This window comes from Phoenix dactylifera, chromosome 16, assembly GCF_009389715.1.
Source record: "Phoenix dactylifera cultivar Barhee BC4 chromosome 16, palm_55x_up_171113_PBpolish2nd_filt_p, whole genome shotgun sequence".
NCBI classification, from domain to species: Eukaryota; Viridiplantae; Streptophyta; class Magnoliopsida; order Arecales; family Arecaceae; genus Phoenix; species Phoenix dactylifera.
The window spans coordinates 12,316,023-12,337,482 of NC_052407.1; the positions used below are offsets into that span (position 1 = coordinate 12,316,023).

The 21,460-nt window shown below is 37.6% G+C and overlaps 1 protein-coding gene across 2 annotated transcripts; it reads right to left on the bottom strand.

Moving 5' to 3' along the window:
• Positions 1-227: 227 nt before the first annotated feature.
• On the bottom strand, positions 228-21,427 carry LOC103703674 (protein PLASTID TRANSCRIPTIONALLY ACTIVE 12, chloroplastic). Of its 2 annotated transcripts, none has more exons than XM_039114572.1 (12): positions 21,323-21,427; positions 20,905-21,000; positions 20,743-20,813; positions 19,833-20,504; positions 19,530-19,642; positions 17,772-18,034; positions 15,322-15,443; positions 12,097-12,165; positions 11,888-11,941; positions 11,527-11,622; positions 10,906-11,043; positions 228-726 (listed from the first exon to the last, which is right to left on the bottom strand). In XM_039114572.1, the coding sequence occupies exons 2-11, from the start codon at positions 20,936-20,938 to the stop codon at positions 10,945-10,947; spliced, it is 1,593 nt and encodes a 530-aa protein (XP_038970500.1). In that variant the 5' UTR covers positions 20,939-21,000; positions 21,323-21,427; the 3' UTR covers positions 228-726; positions 10,906-10,944. The 2 variants fall into 2 exon arrangements, with proteins under 2 accessions (XP_038970500.1, XP_038970499.1); XM_039114571.1 differs by having other exon boundaries at positions 20,905-21,102.
• Positions 21,428-21,460: the final 33 nt, after the last annotated feature.

Consider the following 21,460-nt stretch of genomic DNA (forward strand, 5'->3'; position numbering starts at 1 on the left):
CTAATCCGCAATGGATCCCCATCTGTATAAATATAACTCTTCACAAATTTCTTCTTCTTCAAGAGGAAAAAATATTTATATGTAAAAAATAATTTTTATAATATTATGCAATCCGATCCATCCAACTCGCTCATCTAACTCTACCTGCCTCGCATCGAGGCAAGTGGAGAACGGGTATGAACAAAAGCAAGTTTGTTTTGGTTCAGAAAGAGCAGATGACACATTGCTACAATAATTAACCAACTCATGGAGATCAGATGAGTTCACCAAAGAACTTACAGATAATTAGAATACTTCAATTATTCTGGGACAACTTGTCCGAGTTCATCGAGAGATTGTGACAATGGTAGTGGCTTGGACAGACTGGGATACTCATCAATGCTCAAGCCACTTGGTCCATAGCCTTTTCAAGGAACCAAGAATCCTGTAATATTTCATTCACTATGACAAGCAAGATGAAAGATTTCCATTGCGAGGCCATACAGAATCCACCCAAGCTCCTGCCGTGTATCAAACAACAACAAATTGCACAGCTGTGTCCTCTCATTTGATTCAAGAAACATGTGGAAAAGCTCTTGCATAGCATTTATACCACAAGAACTGCAACATGCTCACACTGTTGGCATCAAGAGTTGATCAATTTATTTTTGTCGAAATCTGCAATCCTGCGATCAGATTTACCATGACTCTTTCTTCCTGGCGCCTTCGCTCTAATATGATTAAAATCTGCAAGCAAATTAAGTGCATTTCAGGTTATTCTAAAATCTAAAGCTCATAGCTGAACAATACAAAGGACAAAAGAAAACAAACCCCATCTAATGATGACTTATTATAGATCATGTACAGAAGTACAATGTGAGCACACCCTAGGGTTGCAACTAACATCTGTGTGCATGTGCAGCCACTAAAATGACCCATTCACTAAAAAACTTGCTTCTAACTTCTCAGGCGCAAACTGCATGTCTGCTAGTGTTACAATAAAAGCAGAGAACATGGATGTCATCATACCGCAAGCTAGGGGTGTAAACAAGCTGAACATGGAGCGAGCAAGTCCTAGCTCAAGCTCAGGTCAGTTTGTAATCAATCCAAGCTCGAGCCAGCTCATCTAACTTCTTGAACTTGAGTTGTTCATGAACAGCTTGTTTAAAAGAAATGGAAAGAGCATAAGGTATTTCAAGGCCTTTATTTATATAGTTTTAGACTAAGAATTTTAATTATATTTTAATATTATAATTGCAATTCATTTTATTTTACATTACCTATGTTAGTTTATCATAGATAATAAAAATTAGTTTTATATAGACAATATAAATTAAAAAAATAATATAATATATAAATTATTTATATATATTTATACGTCGAGCCAAACAGAGCTGAGCTAAGCAGGTTAAGCCCAGATCCAGCTCGCCTCGTTAACTAACTAGGCGAGCCAAACTTCGATCCAAACTCAAGCTGACCTGTGAATAGCTTAAATTTTAAAAACTCCGCAAGCAAGCTTAGCTCTGAATGTCTTTTGTGGGTGAGAGGCTGAGAGTTGTTCTGATCAGGCACTTCTCGTGTGTGCTGTTTGGCTGATCCCCTTCTATGTCAATATCAATTGACTGGATTTGGATATGATTTATGTGACAGGCCAGATTCCTGAGGCAGTCCCAAATTAGAATAAAGGATGCCTTTTATGTTTATCCAAGCTCAATAAAGTTTCAGTGGCCACATTGTAGGATCATTGGATTTGCATTGTTTACTTTCTAGCTGGCCCATATCAGAAAAATTAATATCCTTGTAATTAGGCATCCGTTTTCAAACAGAAAAGTTTTACAGCCTAAGCATTGATCATAAAGTTCTCTGTATCTCATTCTTATTACTCTTATTTAACTTTCATTGTAACAATTAGCACAATCATTTCCATCAAGTTTTCTCCTAGCAATATATGGCTTAATGCATCTGTCTGCTGTTCATTCATTTGGACCACAATTTTTATAACGATCTTCTCATGTTCACGCCTTACAATCCCCATCCATGTTATTTTAGACTTTCAGTGTAACTTTTTGACCACCATATTATCCATATCGCACCTTCTATCATGCTGATTTGGATCTATGTTGCACATCATCTTGGTGGCGCAATTCCTAACCTTCAAGTGGTGTAAGTTTTGTTCCTCCTATAAATTATTCATGTTCCATCAACATAAACCACAAGATAAAATCCTCATATTTATCATGCTTAGTTGATCTGAGAGGATCACTAGACTTGATGTGGAACAATTTGGTCACTATAGGGAGCACTAGACAGGACTCATGAGCAAGATTTGCCATATCGAGAAGTCGAATCACGCGCTAAACTTCCAAAGACCATAATGTGCCTATATGATGTTTGATTGAGTTGCTCTTTTTGATAATTTTTCAATCTATACGACGTGGCACCCCCGCAAGGGTGTAATGCATTGAACAATCAAGGTCAAATTCCACTATTTGGGCTCCAAAATAGACCAGTCAAAGTAAAAATTTTCTTTTTGGAAAAGACTTTAATCAGACATATCTCTCGATCTAAGAAGAATAAGGCGAAGCAGCTGAAGACAAAGTCGATGTCGAAGTCAAGATCTCCCAACTATAAAATTTTAGATTTTTCATAATTATTTTCAATGGTCATGTCTATTTCAACAAAGCTCCATCTTTTTTAACTATAGGAGGAATTTGACCTAAATTGTGAAAGGATGGATCTCACTACTATAAATAAAGACTAAGTAACACAAGTTTAAATTCATTAATAAAAGAAAAAAGGACCAAATTCATTAATAAAGAAAAGTTGGATAACTAGTCAGACCAGTTAGAATCCATTTCACTATCTATGGATACACGTGCCTAGTAGTTTTTACTCGCCTCAAGCTTTCTAGCCATACTCTTATCTGATGGAATTAGTATATGAGAAATAATGATATCTCTAATCTGATATGGAGAAAATTCAAGAACTTAATTAAGAAGTAATTCTATCCAATCGACCATAAGGAAGATTGGCAGACTAACTAGCAGTACCTGCATTGAAATATTATCAATTAATCCCGTCCTACACCACCACTAAGTTTCACAAGCAAGCAATCTCACTCGTGATCTCCATTGATGATTATGCAATCTTCGTGAAGTATGTTGAAGGTCTTCATGTGAGTATCGAACAAAACTAAAGCTCTTTAAAGTTGAAGACTTTAGTGAAGCTAGCACGAAGGTCACGAAAATTGAGGAGAATAAATGGTGCAAAAAGTGTGATAAGTTCAAGAAAGGTTGTGGAAAACTAAGCCAAAATGATGAGTAGAGTATGAAATAAGACAACAAGACTCAAAAAAATATTGCAACCATCGTGGGATCAATGGATTAAACGTTTCTTCGTCTCCAATTTTGATTTAGTAAGAGCTAAATCCTCTAAAGAAGAGCCTTGATCTAGAAGAATCACCATACTCAATGTGAACCACTTTGACCACTAAAAGGAGTCAAGGAGGATTGGATAGGCCCAGGTGCGAGATCCACTATATTGGAAAGAAGAATCGCATATCAAACTTTCGAAGGCCAAACTTGCCCATAGGTTGTCCCATTGAGGTGCTCTTTTTTTTGAAATCGGATAACTTTTTGAGTTCTATAATATGGCGCCTCCCCCTCCACACAAGGCATGGTGCACCAAATGATCAGAGTCAAATAGAATCATCTTAGCCCTAAAATAGACCGATCAAAGCAAAAACTTTCTTTTAAGAAAAATTTGACCGAATATACCTCCTAATCGAAGAAGAATTTGGCGGAGCGGCTAAAGACAGTCAACGTAGAAGTTGAAATCTACCTCTTGTAGAAATTTAACTTGTTTATGATTATTTCTACTAGTCATCTTTATTTCGAGAAAGGTGATCTTTTTTAACTAGAAGAGGAATCAGACCCAAAGGGTAAAAGGGCATACCTCACTAATATAAATAAAGACTATGTAACTCAGTTTTGAGTTCATTAATGAAAGAAAAGAGGATTGAGATTCTACTTTTACCAATTTTTCTACCTTTTCTAAATTATCTTAAGAGATTCGACTTGAACAGGTTGGAAAAATTACTTCCTCCTCCTCGATTGGATCACTAGTATATGTACTTGAACCTTTTTTGTCATGCTTAATTCGTACAACTTTTACACAACATGCCATGAGCACTTCTGTGAGACAAGTACATAACTGGGCTGGTCAATGTTTAAGGGGGGAAGGATGTGAGACCCTAAAACTAGGCTCGGTCCATTGACCGGCCCAGCCCCAATTTTGGCCTCACGTGCGTCGCACGTGAGGGCACGTGATGAGGGGGGAGCCATCCCGAAGAAGCCGGCTCCACTGTTTTTAGGGCTTCATTCTCCTCTTTGAGACCACCGGAAGAAAAGGCCGCCAGACCCCAACGTGCAGCCGCCCGAGAGAGAGAGAGAGAGAGAGAGAGAGAGAAGGAGCCATCGAAGCCGGATTTCTTTTTCGGGTGGTCTTCTTCCTCTGTTCGCCGCTGGAAGGAAGCCGCCGGATCTTCGCCGGAGCTGTGGTAAGGATTCCTAGCTTCACCTTTTTGTTATACCATTTGATAAAAAAAAGAAGAAGAAGAAGAGAGAAGGAAAAGGAGGGGGAGGCACCCGTGGCAGTCGGCATGCCTTCGGCCACAGGCGCCACCGGCCCTCAGTGGCGGCCACCTTGAGGACCGAAGAGCACCCCCATCCCTTGTTCCTCTTGTCTGTTTAGTGAAAACAGGAAGGAATAGTGGAAGGAGAAAGAAAGAAGAAGAGAGGGAAGAAGGAGAAGGTTGATCGTCGCGGGCTTTTCCTCTTCTTCCGTGCGCATACCTCCTCCACGGGAAGAAGGAGAGAGCCGGCCGACGCGGGCGCCGCTGGCCTCGACTTGACCTCTCCCGAGCTCGCGGACTTCCATTCGCGGGAGAAAGAGAAGGAAGAAGAAAGAAAAGGGGGGAAGGAGAAGAAGTCGGGAGAAGGTCCTGGAGAAGGAGAGAAGAAAAAGAAAAGAGAAGGAAAGAAAAGAAAAGAAAAAGAAAAGAAAAGAAAAAGAAAGAAAAGAAAGAAAGAAAGAAAAAGAAAAGAAAGAAAAAAAAATATAATAAAATAAAGGGAGGAGGGTGGTTTACGGGTATGAACCCGAACCCGAACCTGGGGTGCTAGACATTTCTGCAGGGTCGGCCCTCGGAGAATGTTAAAATTTAAGTTTTTTATGTATATTGTGATAAATTTTAAAAGAAAAATATGATTTTTGGATATTAGGTTTTGCGAGAAATTTGTGAGATTAATTGGATTTACTGTGGATCGCGTTCAATGTAAGTAATGAACTGCCTTCTCTAGACTTTTCATTTATCTAATATTATTTTTGCATCGAATAAATTGTTAATGAATTTATATGTGATTTACGAATTTTACGAGATGATGATTTGAATGAAAAATAGATATGTGAATTGGAATAATATTTTTTTTTTGATATATTCACTGTTCTTGCATCGTATACACATATTTAGATCGGATTATGATATATCTATTATGTACCAAAAGAATTTTGATGTGTATTAGATTTGGAACTCTCAGCTTGACTATGTTCTGGACCCTGCCAATTAGAGGTTATGCATTGGCAATTCTGGCCCCTCCGCAGGGTATAAGTGCGGTATTCTGGCCCACTCCGTAGAGTATAAGTGCGGTTCTGTTTCTGGCCTAGCCACAGGATATAAGTGTGGTCATAGTTAAAGGCTGTTGAGATTTGTTTCAAATCAGATTATGGTTATGTATATGGATATTTGAAAGATACGGATTTCAATGAATTTGTGTTTGAAAAAAAATGATTATGTTATTATGTTGATTCATCGTAATTTGTGTTTATATTTTATATTATTATATGAATTGACTAGTTAAGGTGTTTATTACTTACTGGGTTGTCTAGCTCATTATATAATTTCTTGTTATTTTACAGATTCCGAGAACTAACCTATCGTGGTTTTAAAATGGGAGAGCGACTAGAAGAAGTGAAGCACAAGTTATCTTAGACTAGGATTTATTTACATTGATGTTTTATCTTAGACTATTGTTAGACATTGTAAGGTTTTGTTATTTAAAGAAATAAGCTTTTGCATGCTAGTAGTTTATTGTTCCGCTGCATATTTAAGAACTGGGAGACTTTATAATTTGTGTCAGTCAATGAAATAAGACTGCATTTATTTAGCTGAATTATTTTAGTTATATATTTGAGATATTTGGTTAAGATGCCTTGTATGCTCGTGGGGAGAGTTTTCTATGGGTGTGCGACGGTTGGCACAGACCCCCGGCTTGCAATCTCAGGCCGGAGGCGTGACAACTTAAGTGGTATCGAGCATAAATGGATAAATTCTAAGATAAGAAAATCTGACATGACATAAGTGTAGGTGGGTAGACACTAGGAACATTGGGACGTTAGTTTATGATGAGTGTAACAACCATCCTATATACTTGTAATTAATTAGTAAGCTTATTATTGGCATGCTGCTATCTGATAGATATAGGTTAGGATGCCCCCACGTCGGGTGAGAAAGACTACTCGCGGAGCTACTGATAAGGCAACAAACCCGCAAAATGGCAGCACACCTTAACAAGTTGGTAATATCCCTCAGCAGGAGAGGGTTGTGAGCCCTCAAACGGGACAGGAACCGGGCCTAGGCCAGGTTATGCAGACCATAGTGGGCCTTATGCAGATGCAATAACAAGTGCAACAGCAGTTGCTCCAACAACAAGCGCAGTTGCCCCATACAGCCACAGCAAGAACGAGGGGAACAGTGTGAACAGCGTAGCAATATAGCTGAATTAAGAGGCTGGCTCCTCCAGCTTTCAAAGGGACTACAGAACCGTTGGAAGCAGACAATTGGCTTATAGAGATGGAAAAAGCATTTGCTGTCTTGAGATGCCAGGATGATGAAAAAATTTTGTTTGCATCATACATGATGCAAGGTGAGGCATTCAACTGGTGGCGGATGTTGGAACATAAATATGAGCAGGATAGGAAGCCACTTACTTGGGAAAGATTTCGAGGAACATTTTATGATAAGTATTTTCCTCGGAGTGTAAGGACACAGAAAGAGCAAAAGTTTATTCATCTAAAGCAAAAAAATATGTCTGTTGCAAAATATGAAGCTAAATTTACTGAGCTAGCCAAATTTGTTCCAAAGTTAGTCGAGGATGACCTAGATCGAGCGCATAAATTTGAGATGGGACTAAAGACTGTAATTAGAAAACAAATGGTACCTTATGAATTGATTACCTATGCAGCTGTGGTAAATAAGGCTTTAATAATTGAAAGGGAAGTTAATGATGAACGGTTGGAAAGGGAAAGAAATCAAAAGAAGAGGAACAGGTCAAATGAATTTCAGGGGCAGAGCAATGAAAACGCCGAAAGTTCAAACAAGAAATCAATGAGTGACAACCCTAAATAGATGAATAGCAATAAATATTCCAGATGTGGTAAGGCTCATGCTGACAAGAATTGCCATTGGAACACCGGTGCCTGTTTTAGATGCGGTAAGATAGGTCATAAAATTGCAGACTGCCCACAAAGAAACGAGAATAGATCTACTCAGGCAATGGAAGGAAGCCAGGGGCCAAAGACTCAAGGAAAAATATTTGCACTTATACAGCAAGATGTACAGGCTTCTGATGTGTTAATGACAGGTATTAATCTAGTCCCAATATTTATTTCTATTTATTGTCTAGCCATGCCCACTGCTCTTTGTTAGACAGCTTATTATGCTGCTAGAAAAATTAAATAGTTACATGACACTTTTTCCTGATTAATTGTCAAAAGAAGAATATGAGCTTTTGAATTTTGAAAGTGTTCACATGGATTAAAACATAATAATGAATGTACCAATAAGCAAGTAATTCAAAAAAAAAAATCTAGACTTGACATGGGTATGCTAAGGTTTAAATCAGAGTGTGCAGAGGAAGTGTGGTGAAAGAAATTATTTGACATTGGTCAGACAAGACGACTTTGATTTGAAGAGTGTTATGACTTAATTTGGAAGAAGTATTCTCTACCCTTGAACTGCATGTATAAAAATTTCGTCCACGAAATTTTTTTAAGGGGGAAAGGATATGAGACCCTGAAACTGGATTGATCAATGTTTAAGGGGGGAAGGATGTGAGACCCTAAAACTGGGCCCGGTCCATTGACCGGCCCAGCCCCAATTTCGGCCTCACGTGCGTCGCACGTGAGGGCGCGTGATGAGGGGGGAGCCATCCCGAAGAAGCCGGCTCCATTGTTTTTAGGGCTTCATTCTCCTCTTTGAGACCACCGGAAGAAAAGGCCGCTAGAGAGAGAGAGAGAGAAGGAGCCGTCGAAGCCGGATTTCTTTTTCGGGTGGTCTTCTTCCTCTGTTCGCCGCTAGAAGGAAGCCGCCAGATCTTCGCCGGAGCTGTGGTAAGGATTCCTAGCTTCACCTTTTTGTTATACCATTTGATAAAAAAAAGAAGAAGAAGAAGAGAGAAGGAAAAGGAGGGGGAGGCACCCGTGGCAGTCGGCATGCCTTCGGCCACAGGCGCCACCGGCCCTCAGTGGCGGCCACCTTGAGGACCGAAGAGCACCCCCATCCCTTGTTCCTCTTGTCTGTTTAGTGAAAACAGGAAGGAATAGTGGAAGGAGAAAGAAAGAAGAAGAGAGGGAAGAAGGAGAAGGTTGATCGTCGCGGGCTTTCCTCTTCTCCCGTGCGCATACCTCCTCCACGGGAAGAAGGAGAGAGCCGGCCGACGCGGGCGCCGCTGGCCTCGACTTGACCTCTCCCGAGCTCGCGGACCTCCATTCGCGGGAGAAAGAGAAGGAAGAAGAAAGAAAAGGGGGGAAGGAGAAGAAGTCGGGAGAAAAGAAAAGAAAGAAAGAAAAAGAAAAGAAAGAAAGAAAGAAAAAAAATATAATAAAATAAAGGGAGGAGGGTGGTTTACGGGTATGAACCCGAACCCGAACCTGGGGTGCTAGACACTTCTGCAGGGTCGGCCCTGGGAGAGCGACTAGAAGAAGTGAAGCACAAGTTATCTTAGACTAGGATTTATTTACATTGATATTTTATCTTAGACTATTGTTAGACATTGTAAGGTTTTGTTATTTAAAGAAATAAGCTTTTGCATGCTAGTAGTTTATTGTTCCGCTGCATATTTAAGAACTGAGAGACTTTATAATTTGTGTCAGTCAATGAAATAAAATTGCATTTATTTAGCTAAATTATTTTAGTTATATATTTGAGATATTTGATTAAGATGCCTTGTATGCTCGTGGGGAGAGTTTCCTACGGGTGTGCGGCAGTTGGCGCAGACCTCCGGCTCGCAATCTCGGGCCGGGGGCATGACAACTTCACTTATTTTGCTTGCTCCAATATAGTTACATATTTGTTCATCGATACCTTCATGATTATAGTAATAGTATTTTTGGATGTCTTAGCCACCAATTTTGGCTCGTCCATGATTTCATATATTATTCGATGATTTACCAATATCTGGGTAATAGTAGCTGACACAAAATTGGAGTTTAATGTGAATTCAAAATCAAGGGCGAAGCTAGAAATTCTATGTGGGGAGGTGAAGTATTAAAACTTTACAGTATTTATTTCATCTTAAATTAATAATAATAATTACATCATTAATTAAAAAATATAAATTATGTTTATATTAATAATTATAAAAATACCTATATTTACATATTGAAGTTTTAGATTTCCTGAAATTATTATTAAAAAGGCAAAAGAGTACTTAAATCATGGGTAATTCAGAGATAAGCATGAATTTATGTGGAGAAGCATCATAATCTGCCAAATGTTAATGGTAAATTTTTGCGAGGGGTTTAAAAATTTGAAGAAGAGGGAGGGAATCAAGTTGGGCAAGTTTGCGAGATGTTTAAAATCACATATTCGATATGACTTAGATTTTCTTTTTATATGCAAAAAATCTCTATCGGACAAGAAGGCTTGGATGAGTGAGAATCTAGACGAGAACACAAAATCTATTACAATTAGCAAGTGATAAATTACTTTAAACAGAAAATACGGGTGAATGAGGGGTTCCATATGGACCACGTCTCATGAGGATATTTTTCCCCATTACGTAAGTCTTGGGGATATGTTTTGTGATTGTAGTTGTCTTTCTTTCCTGATTGGGTTACGTATCACAGTAGCTCCATGAGTGCATAGAATCCACATATCGGGAGGCAGGAGCGGATGGAGTTCAAATCCACGGGGCAAGGAGTGAGACTTGAAGGTTTCTAAATACTACCTAGTGGACTACCTAATGGATTTCATGGGACTCGGGGGAGAGGGAGGCATAGCCACCCCCCCCCCCTCCCCCCTTGCGACACTATGGCCATGCCCCTGTTTAAAATCATTCTGCAAAACTGCACACCTTATAACCTCAAGTTAGTTTTGTTGATTTCAAGTTATTATCCCTAAAGATTCTCCCCATAAATCTGAATTCCCATTGAACTCCAATTTTGTGTCAGTTATGATTACATCATCTTTAAATAACATAAAATGGCACCTTCTCTTGAGACTCATGGTTCATCGATAACAAGCATGGAGAAATATAAGTTCAGATCAGACATTACTCTAGGCAAACTACAGTTTTCAGTTGACAAAAATGTGCAACATTAGGTAATGGAGCAACAAATAAGGAATTAACAAATATGCCATTATTTCCCTCGAAGCTCCTAAAGATTTTTTTTTTTCCTTTGATTTTATGTTTCATAATGTAAAATAAAAGCAGTTACATTCTTGTATTAGTGTATCTGAGATAATTCGGCAGTCTCAGATACTTCAAGGCTCCTAAAAAAGAAGTTATGTGGCCACCCCAAATCAGCAGAAAGCACTTACATAGAATATGCTGGCAGAAATCAAGTTAAAACTTGTCTTCTACTCACCAGTCATAGACGGTTTCTGTCAGCAGCATGTTACAAACATCATTCTTCTTCATCAAAGTCCATAAGGAAATCAGTCAAGTTCTCTGAATCATCTATAGCATCTTCTAGTGTCATTGGACCTTCCTTCTTTGGTTTTTCCTGCAAAAGGTGGAAATTTGAGAAATAAAATTTTTTATGCTTGATTTACATAATGGGAGAAACCATTGAAACAAATGAACAAATAATGTCAAAGAGAGTTACACGATAACATCTGATGCCATAAATTATATATATTTGCAAAGTTTTTTAACTTTAACAGATTATTATTGTAATAGGAAACACTTGAACGGTTGTATCTGGTTATCTGATTAATTCATTATATGTTAAATATGGAAGAGATGCTTGTTACTTTTCTTCTACATAATTAATGCATATCAGATATTGGGCACCATATGTTTCCTGCCTGTGAATAAATAAGGAGATGAAAGAAACTTGCACAAGCTATGAATATTAATGGGAAGAAGAAGCACTGATGGCTCAAATGCACACAAAACAAGACTTTGACATCCTAAAACTGGAATACCACAATTATTGTTTTTCTACCTGCATACATAATATTGAATGCTTGGAATCCAGGTGTACCTTTGACTTACGAAGCTGAGTAGTAGTTTTCAAAACGCTCCAGTTGCGGGTAATTTTCTCCTCCTCTTGTTGTTCGTCCTCACCATCTTCCTCATCCTATTTCAAAAAAAGAAAGAAAGAAAAAAAAAGAAAAAAAGAAAAAAGGGAATGTTCGCATAAAAATGAGCTGCCAGTAAAGAATATGGTAATGCTTATCTGTTTCAGTATATTATCCATAAATTGTAGATGTCTGAAAAACTACTCCAAAAACAAAAGTCTTGTATCCTTACCTTCCTCCGAGACAGAAAATATGGGTGGAAAGAAGGAAATACATGATAACAATATTGAAAAGAGAGGTAAAATTTTCACAAGTTTGACTCACATCATCCTCTCCTATGTCAACTGCACTTGCCATAGCTTCATCCACATCAGTGATCTGCATAAGTAACCACGACAGTGAGATGTAAAGTTTATGAAGAAAGTGCAAAACTGATAGTAATTAGATGCTGCAATTCTTACAAATAAAAATGTGCCTAACATCTTTAACAAATTTTTGAATTTACCTGAACTCTGTACCAAAAGATTAATTACCTCAAGTTCTTGAGTCTTCTCTTTGGCCAAAATTTTCTCAAGCTCCTCCCTTGGTATCATTTTTCCTTGCTGAGATATAGAAAGTCAGTAAACACAAACATCTGAAAACATGTTGACATATCTGAAGCCAGATAGTTCCTTCATGTGGTTTAGGACGAACAATAACATCCAAACAGATAGGTTTGAACTTGATATTTAGTCATGAAACAGAAAATGGATAAATTAATATAAAGATCCCAGCTTACAGAAGTCAGTGCAAGCCCTTAATCAATGCAGAGTCAGTACAAGTACAAACGCTTAAACAGTGCACTTAGTGGCATAACATACAGCCAAAATATGGTGTACAGGTAGGTACGCATTATTTCTCAAATAGTCAATAATGGCAAAGAAGCAGGTTGACCAGATCATTGCTAATTTGCCTGCCACAGATGTCATAACAGAGGAAGGCAAGATAATCATTCCTAGATCAGTTAAAGAGACTCAACTTGTACTTGGCTGGGGCTAAAGAAAAAGGGTGTAACCAATAAAAAGTTTAAAATTAATTTGTCATCAACTACAAATTATCAGAGCTTGTAGGTAAATATTTAAACTACTTTGGTTTCAGATATATTGGCTTTGAAGTGTTTTCTGACAATGCAGCAATGAAAGTCACTGTCAGTTGCAACATTTGCCACCAGGCAAGAAGAAAGCGATTTATTTAGACAAGAATGAGCAACGATAGATAAATGCAATGCAACATCCCTAAAATTGGGATGAATATCAAGGCAACAAAACCATACTGATATAAATGTTTAAGAATCTAGGAAACAACGGAAGAGTGAACAAAAACAAAGAAGAAAAAGAAAGAAAAATAAGATTCGGAGTTCCCATAATTTTTGTAATGCCCTATCAATATAATATGGTTCTGGAACAGCTTGGCTTATATTAGAGGGGTTTATCTCCTCTTTAAGTTTGCAAAATATTATTTCAGCTTTATATGCTTGATTAAAGAAAACCCATGGTGCTGGTGATAAACCATTATTTTATTTGTGCATGTATGAGCAATGCACAATTTAAAATGCTGGCCGTGTTGATCAGCATATAACATGCCAGGTCAGAATTGGCACTTGGCGTAGGACAGCATGGCATATATTTAACTCTTTTCTCATATGATTAATTATAGAAAGATTTTTTGCATTCAGTATGGTGTGGCACATTGCAGCATCACAAGTACCATGCTGATCAGTGACTGGTATGCCCACCAGCACCAATACTTAAAATCTTAATATACATGCCCAAATACAGAGTTACACATACATTTAAATATGCAATTCTATATACATATATGTGTACCTATATACGTACAAATGTATGTATGAATATGTGTGTGTGTTTATGGATATGTGTTGCACTTGCACGAGAGTGCATATACATCTAGGCATGTGTTGTATGCATATGTGCATAAATATAATACATACATTATGGATGCACGCATTTGCGCATGCAGATATGCATGTATGTGAATGTACAATACTTTCCAAATAGTGTGAGACCGTGAGACTGCGACCTCTTCTAATACACTGCACTTCAATGAACATTGTCCTCTTGAAAGTCGAAACTCCTTTCCAAATAATGTTAGAAAATATACAGTATAAAAAAAGAGCATATTAAAAAGTTCCACGGTGAAAATGTATTTAAAATCATAATCAAGGTTCACTGTCTCAATACTGGACCCCATATTGCTAACTCAGCACAAAGGTTAGTTTGGCGTACTAAGACTCAGTATGCCCCCTGTACTGAGTCTCGGTTCGGTACTTGTACGGGGCAGTATGCACCGGTATGGCGAACCTTGATCATAGTTATTATGAAGTATCCTTCCTCTTGAATTTACCTCGTACATGCAGATTCCTAGTACTAGCACTACTTTGATCAGGCAACACTTTAACCAGCCAGCTCCTATCTCCTGTTTCTTCTCAAGCGATCCATGAATTCAAAAAGACCAATTCTTTCTATCTCCCCCCCCCCCCTCTCCCCCCTGATGTGCACCACAGTGAAAACATCTCGAAATGTAAGTGATGAATTCTAAGTCTATTTCTAGCAATGACTAACAAATTAATCTTCTTTTCATCTTCGGTTGCTTATTAATTGTCCCTCCTACTCTATTTTTTCCTTCATTTTTTTTTGCTGAAATATATATATTCTTCATTGGTTTTCCCAAAATCACCTATCTTCTCAATGCATCCACAAAATCTGACCTATATCTAAGAAGCACAGAAAATTCAAATTGCATGCTGTGTCTACATCCGATACCTATATGATACTGGTACCTGTTGGATACAGTCAACTAGGATACATGTCAGATAGTTATTTTTAGCTATCCATTTTTTTATGAAAATGGGTTATTGATACTTGATGCATAGTGTAGTTCCCCAATATCTCTATGAATGACAGGGTGGGCCTTTTTTCAAATGATGTTGATCTTTTAAAGATAGATAGTAAAGCCTATGATTCGAGTGATCAGTGATGACTAATGTAGTTTGTGGATGTTTATGTTATCTTATCAGGTACAGCCTATATTTTTTTGTGATAATCTATTATATTTTGTTGATGCTTGTTCATACATGTAAATAATATATAAACATATATCTCCTATCCTGGCTATCTTGTATCCCGTCTCTAAAAAATGGTCATATTGGCATATCTGCACTGTCATATCCTAATCTGGAAGGTTTCTACAGAAAAAACATAGGATTAGGTTAGCAATGCATGGGTAACACTGGGGAGAGCACTAGAAAAAATTCCCAGCCTTTTCTGTGCAACATGGCATATGTTGCAGATTCACACAATTAAAAAGCCTAAACTGAATTGGCTTCTGAAACGTTGCTTCATGAAATGCATTTCTGGAAATAAATATGACCATGGTAAGCATACGCTATTGTAACTCTTTCTGATCATTTTAAGAACATGCTAGGCAGGTTTTGTTATTTGCAGCTAATAAATTTGCATCTTTTCTGAAATCATGCTTTTGCTATCATATATGTTTCAAGGAAATAATGAAAAGGAGACAAGATTATAGATGCCTTGAGCATTGAATGAAACACATAGAACTGATTTCATCACACAAAATTGTAGAGGGTCAATGAGCTGTTACACATCATTAGGTAGATGTTCGCTTTATCATCAAAAGATACATACTGTACGCTATATCTTGAAAAAAAAAATAAGAACAAGAGAAATGGTGTCTACCTCTATTAGATAGGCCAACATGTCGTGTGTTGGCTCATGGAAATCCGGACCTCTATAGTCGATGATCTCATCAGGGTCTTGAACATAATTCACAGTTGGGTAAACAGGATCACCCCCCCATACTGCAAAAGGACATTGGATAATTTAACATTAAGGCTTACTATCTATTCAATAAAGCTAAAAGGATACAAGAGTAAAAGATAAGATTAAAAAAATAAAAAAAAATTCTTAGTTTCTAACTGTGTTTAGCTTCTGGAATCTCGTATATTAAAACCAATAGAGTAGCGAAAAGGTGCATATATTTAGCATAAAGATGTTATAGGTTGAATAAAGCAGCAAGAAATTCTACACCCCATCGAACATGTTATGACAAACTGTGTACTTTGAATTGCAAAAAGAAGTCAGTCACAGCATGGTTACTAAATGAAGCATTAGCAACAACTTGAGTTCTACCATGTAGATCATTGAACAAAATTGAATGGAGGATAAATCTATTGCAAGTAAATAACATAAAACACCTGTATTGGCATTTTAGGGGCCTGTTTGGATTTCTAGGTCAATTATCTGCCAAAATATCCCACATATGGTCATGGGCGAGAATAGGTAGGCGGGGGATTTTTAACGAAGTTGGGGAAGGCCTAACATCAGCTTTAGAGCAAAACAATTAAAGATTATAATTTTCTAACAAAAGATTAATTAATCTTAAAAAAGATATGGTTTAAGCCTAGAAGCTAGAAAGCAAGAAAATTAATTTTGAAAACTAAAGGCTAGGAAAACTAGATCTATGAGCTAAGGGATACCTAGTAGCTTCTTTGCCCTCCTACCAAAGGGCTTATATTTACAAGGACGCCACCAAATTGACACCTCAAAGCACGACATGATCAAGGATTCCATTAACACACTTGCCTCGAACCTAGAAGCCACCAGGGCTTGCACTGAATCTACCATACAAGAAAGAGGAGAAAAGTAGCACCCAAGATAGAAATTTTCATGAACTTATGAAAACAAGGGTACCTAAGGGGTATTCTGAGGATCTGGAACATCTACGAGGGGTAATGATGTCTACATACCCTCAAAGTCTTAGCAAAACTCAATAATAGCTCCTAATACATTGCTACTAAGTAATCTTGCGGAAAGGGCACTTTTAGAAGAAAGTTTCTTCCAACAGTGAACTAACTGCCATGAGAAGGGTTCAGATGGTACCTATTCTGCCATCGGAAAAGCCTATGGTGAATAGTCTATCGTTAGATCCTTCCATGTTGTTCTATGACCCAGACTAGGATCCTAATCCTTTAGATGATAAGCCTGGATCTTCGAACAGTGTACAGCGCGCCATCGAACCTAGATAGTTAATCCAAACATCCAAACTGGCATTTTGAGACTATCTTCAGAGAACATTTTCATAGAATATCTTGAATCGAAGGAACAGACTCCACTAAGAGTATATAACTTAGAAACTTATGATGAACCTTAGTAAAGTTTGCATTTAGGTCCATTGTGCATATATAACAACAAGCATGTATGCCTACATCTAGACAAACACATGGGGGGAGGGGCGGGAGGGGGGGGGACCTACCAGTGCACCTAAGTACATACCCTACTGTTGCAAAATACAGTATGAGCCATGTTGATCATCAATCAACACTTCTAATCACGATCTACAGCTACAACACCCTACTGACCTAAAATTTGAATATTTTGGAAATGCACGATGTTCCATATAAATCAGAAATTGCACTATTGAACATGATCTAAGAATTTTAAGAAAACACATGGATCAATATCCAGTGAAAACTGGGCATTACTGAACTATAAATCATATTAAGTCATTGTATCTTGCCATAGAATCAGATAATTTGATACCCACATGATGAAAAAGTAAAAAAACCTTAATAACATTTGCTTTTGATTCTCAAGAAATCTGTATATTGTTCATCAATATTCAGATAATTTTGTACCCACACGACGAATAGGTCAAGATCCTTAAAAACATCTGATTTTGAATTTCAGGCAATATATATATTGTTCACCAACGTGTCTCCAAGCATTTTCTAGATATAGGTCCATACTATATTCTATTGTCAAATTCAATTATAAGTTGGACTAAAAATAGACTTAATTTTACTAAATTTTCTGCCACTAATCAATTAATTTTTTAGGGGATAAAAATAACAGAACTACAGAAAAAAGTAGCTGATAAATAGTTGGTGGTGAAAATTCAATAATTTGCTGACCCTATTAATGTGTGATATATTTAATGCTGGAATGCATATATATCAACAGTTTAGATTCATCCATCTTACTGGCAAAGCCTGAACCAAAGAAAAATTAATATAAATTTGTTCCCCATCTAACATATGCTTTGGTATCACTAAAAGTTGAATAACAAATATATCAAAGAGAGGAAAAAACATTTGGTAATATCTTATGGAACTGGAGAAATGTCATACTCTCTTTGATTTGATCTTCTCGCATCCTCATAGCTAAAGGATCCCGCTTTATACGAATATCAGTGCCCATCATAATGCGATACTCTTCAGCAGTTTGGTGCTGGAACATTGTGATGAGTTGAGTGTTCTCATCTTCTCCAGTTTCTTCAAAGTGCTTCTCCGCAGCTTTGCGTGAAGTATCCCTCTTTCTATATGCTTTAACCCATTCAGAATAGTATGCTAATGGTCCTATCTCTTCCAGTCTCCTCTGCTCTGCTTGTAGCCTGAATTTTTTTTGGCATATCAGTTAACAGAGCCAACAAAGAATAGTTTTATATGAAAAAGTCTCATTTTTAATATTTGGAATCCCGACACAAGTTTGCCCATGATATGCAATTTTTTTATGAAGAATAACACAGAAAAAATAACAGATGAATTGATTGTGCAATACTTCCTTTACGGGATTGCTGGGATGAATATTTTGTTCAACTGGTAAAAGTAAAAGAAAAGAAAAAGGGGAGCAAAAGCAAAAAAAACCCAGAAAACAAGCACATGGTGTGACGCCCACCAACAGAAATAAAAAAATTCATAGCATGACCAGAAATGGACAACACCTTGGATAGGCAGAAAGCCATGATGATCCCTCGGACAATATTATATAGTATTTCAATATACCTGCTTCAATCTGAAGGCAAGATTTCAAGTATTGCCAATCAGTAATACATACCATGCAAGAGATTTACTGGTGGAATACGCTCCCCAGGAATCTTGGGGCTCATGAAAACCTAGTATGGTTGGCACTGCTTCATCTTGTAGGATATCAAGTATGAAGCAACACAGTTATCATATAGCAAGACATACTGCAAAGTATACTGACACAGTTAACATATACCAATTCAAATTTTCTAAAATTTTTTGTTAACATTGTTTTTTAAAAAAAATTGTTATCGTATTTTTTGTAGTTAATGCTATGAATCCTCACCATTGCTTATCCAAAACAGAAATGTGTATGTGAGGGAATCCAACAATTTTAATGTGCTTATGAGAATCTAACATATAATTTGAACATCATGAACATGTATTCATCATTTCAAACCATTTCAAACTGTTTGATATAAGGTAAACAAAAATGTTTTACAAATGCACCTACCCATATCATTAGATCATCCTTTGTCAAGGCCGTTATCCTTATATGCTGAATGCTGTTGTGTGCCATTAGGCATATGTTGTACAAGCTGATTTCTAACTGTAATCAAGCATGATATACTCAACCATGTCCAAATTAATGCACTGTAACTGATAATCCAATTGAAACATAATACATAAAGCTTACTCATTAAATCATAGAAGTGTTCCTTGACAAAGTGGAGAGGTGGGGAGGTTTGCTTTTGAAAAAAATTCCAAGGCAGTTCTTTTGTTCAGAAAAGAAATCAGCACAAGAATTATTAGAGTGATGACTGTGAGGGAGAAAAGGGAAGGGGGGATGAGCTGCTTCGTCAGTTTTTCTTTTCTCATTTTGCTTAATTTCCTTGCAATAAAAAATTAAAAACACTCTCTTAGTTTTTTCATCTCATCTGTAGCCAATAGAGTCAGGAAAATGCCTCTATGTAGCTGGCAAATAAGATTCTGAAACATATTCAACAAGTTTCAAATGTTTTCACAGATATCAGTAAATGGCAGCCAATTTAACGTTGACAGCAACAACACACAGACAATGCAACAATCATTTGCAAGTATAGCTTTAATATTAAAATCTTGGAAGTTTGCTAGTTATTTTACCTTTCCTCTTTGAATACATGTCTTCTTGCCTTTGCAAGAGCAGCTTCAGTTCTTGTAGGATAGTCTCCATAAAGCTTTATTTGCCCAGTCTCTGCCATTGCCTTTGCAAACACCTGCATTCATGATATATGACAAATGCGGTATATGAAAAAAAGAACTATCAAATATATCCGACAAATGACTTAGGTCCAGAGCACCTTATGAGCTCTACCATAAAATGGTACCATTCCCATGTGATATATATTGTGCCAAAATGATACAGATCTTATTTATCTTCGAATACATAAACCATGCTAGACTAACCGTGTCAACATCTGGACGCCTTCTTTGCCACCTTGACCATTGCTCCTCATCGGGCTTTCTCCAATTCCACCACAAATCTTGACTTGTTTGAGGCTCTTCTATGGGCTTGCTTGAAGCTGGATCAATAAAGGGATGTGGTCGCCCCATTTCTTTGTCCAACTCATAAGGACTGAGATTCTTTTCCTCTGGTTCTGTCTGATAAATAACATATTCCTTGGATGGGTTTTTAGGTTCATCAGAAACATCATCAGAAGTCTCAAGCACAGGTGGTGGGTCAGTCACATCACTACTCATTTCTGAAGTTTCGGAAGCAGCAGCCTGCCCCTTATACTTCTTCCTCCTGCTTCCAGGACTTTTTCCATATGAAGGCTTCCCTTTCGACTTGCCAAGTGGTTCAGGAGCCCTGGCTGCCCTCACCCGGCTAGCAGTTCCTTCAGGCCAGTACTCCCTCCCAGGTATACTGGCCCGGGCACCAGATGCTGGCTCAAGCTGCCCGGATGTGGAATCAAAGTAACAATGGTATGGCGGCGGTTCGATGGAAGATGGATCAAATTTTCCATCCTTTCTTGCACACCTTATACAAGGTAATAGTCTGGACTTCCTTTGGGAGTATCTATATGACCGAACAAGAATTCGCAGCTTGCTTGAATGAAATACACCTACAAATGGTGTCTGGAAATTTCAAATTGTACAAACAAAGATAACACATTACCTATCAGTAAGATGATATTATCAATAGTGGTCAAGCAATTAGGTATATGCATACTTCAACGAATTCCATTCCTTTAAAGGAAGAATATTAGGTACACCACAAGCTAGGAGGTTCCGGTTTCAAAATTACAAAATTAAAATTTGAGACTGAAACTATTTTGTAAAAAAGGGGTGCAACGTAGGTAAAAATTTGCTACACCTGGAACTTTTGAGAATGAGATTTTCCAATAAGCGCACCACTTGCTGCTGCTAAACCCCCCATGGATCCCTCTGCCCAACAAATACAAGCATTCATCAATTCAGTGGATTATGTGAAGAATAAAAAAGGGAACTTTTATTGATTCTTTCAAGTCCAGCGCACCTTGAAACAGAAATGCATTTGAAAAAGACGTCATCTTTCCTTTCCTTGAATTCTCGCTTGTTGAATAAAAACTCTTCAAGTCTAATATCTACCTATCTGCAATAGGTTAACAGTAAGACTAGGGTTCCTCTCCAACAGCATCTTCTAAATTCAAATTTAAAGAAAATTTCAGCTCCTTTCCATTCTTCCTTCACCAAACTGTATACAAATCCAATACTAATCAAAAGACTAATCTATCTACAAAAAAAAAGGCAACATACTGGAACATATCAAAAGCCTCGATAAAATTCAAGATATTAAGAGGAATCTGGTAGAGTCTAGCTGATTAGTACACGATGCGAGAGAAAAGCTACAAAAGCAACAAGATTAGGAGACCTGACGAGGTACAAGATCAGGGTTCTAGGGTTTGTGAAAGTACCCCCGAGAGAAAGCGGTCTTGAACTGAGCTCCGTGTTCTTCTTCTCCCCAAGGTCCAGACTCCAGAGACTAGTAGGAGCAGGCTCCTTGGTGATAACGAGAGGTTGAGGGGTTTATCCGGAAGCGCTTATCGTGCAGG

Bases quoted from the DNA above. Each gene is read 5' to 3' on its own strand.
- LOC103703674 (XM_039114572.1), bottom strand. From the start codon at position 20,938: ATGACGTCTTTTTCAAATGCATTTCTGTTTCAAG. The intron at 20,505-20,742 runs GTGTAGCAAATT...TGAAATTTCCAG, and splicing joins CTCATTCTCAAAAGTTCCAG to ACACCATTTGTAGGTGTATT. The intron at 18,035-19,529 runs GTAAAATAACTA...AAAAAAATTCAG, and splicing joins CATGTATTCAAAGAGGAAAG to GCTACAAGCAGAGCAGAGGA.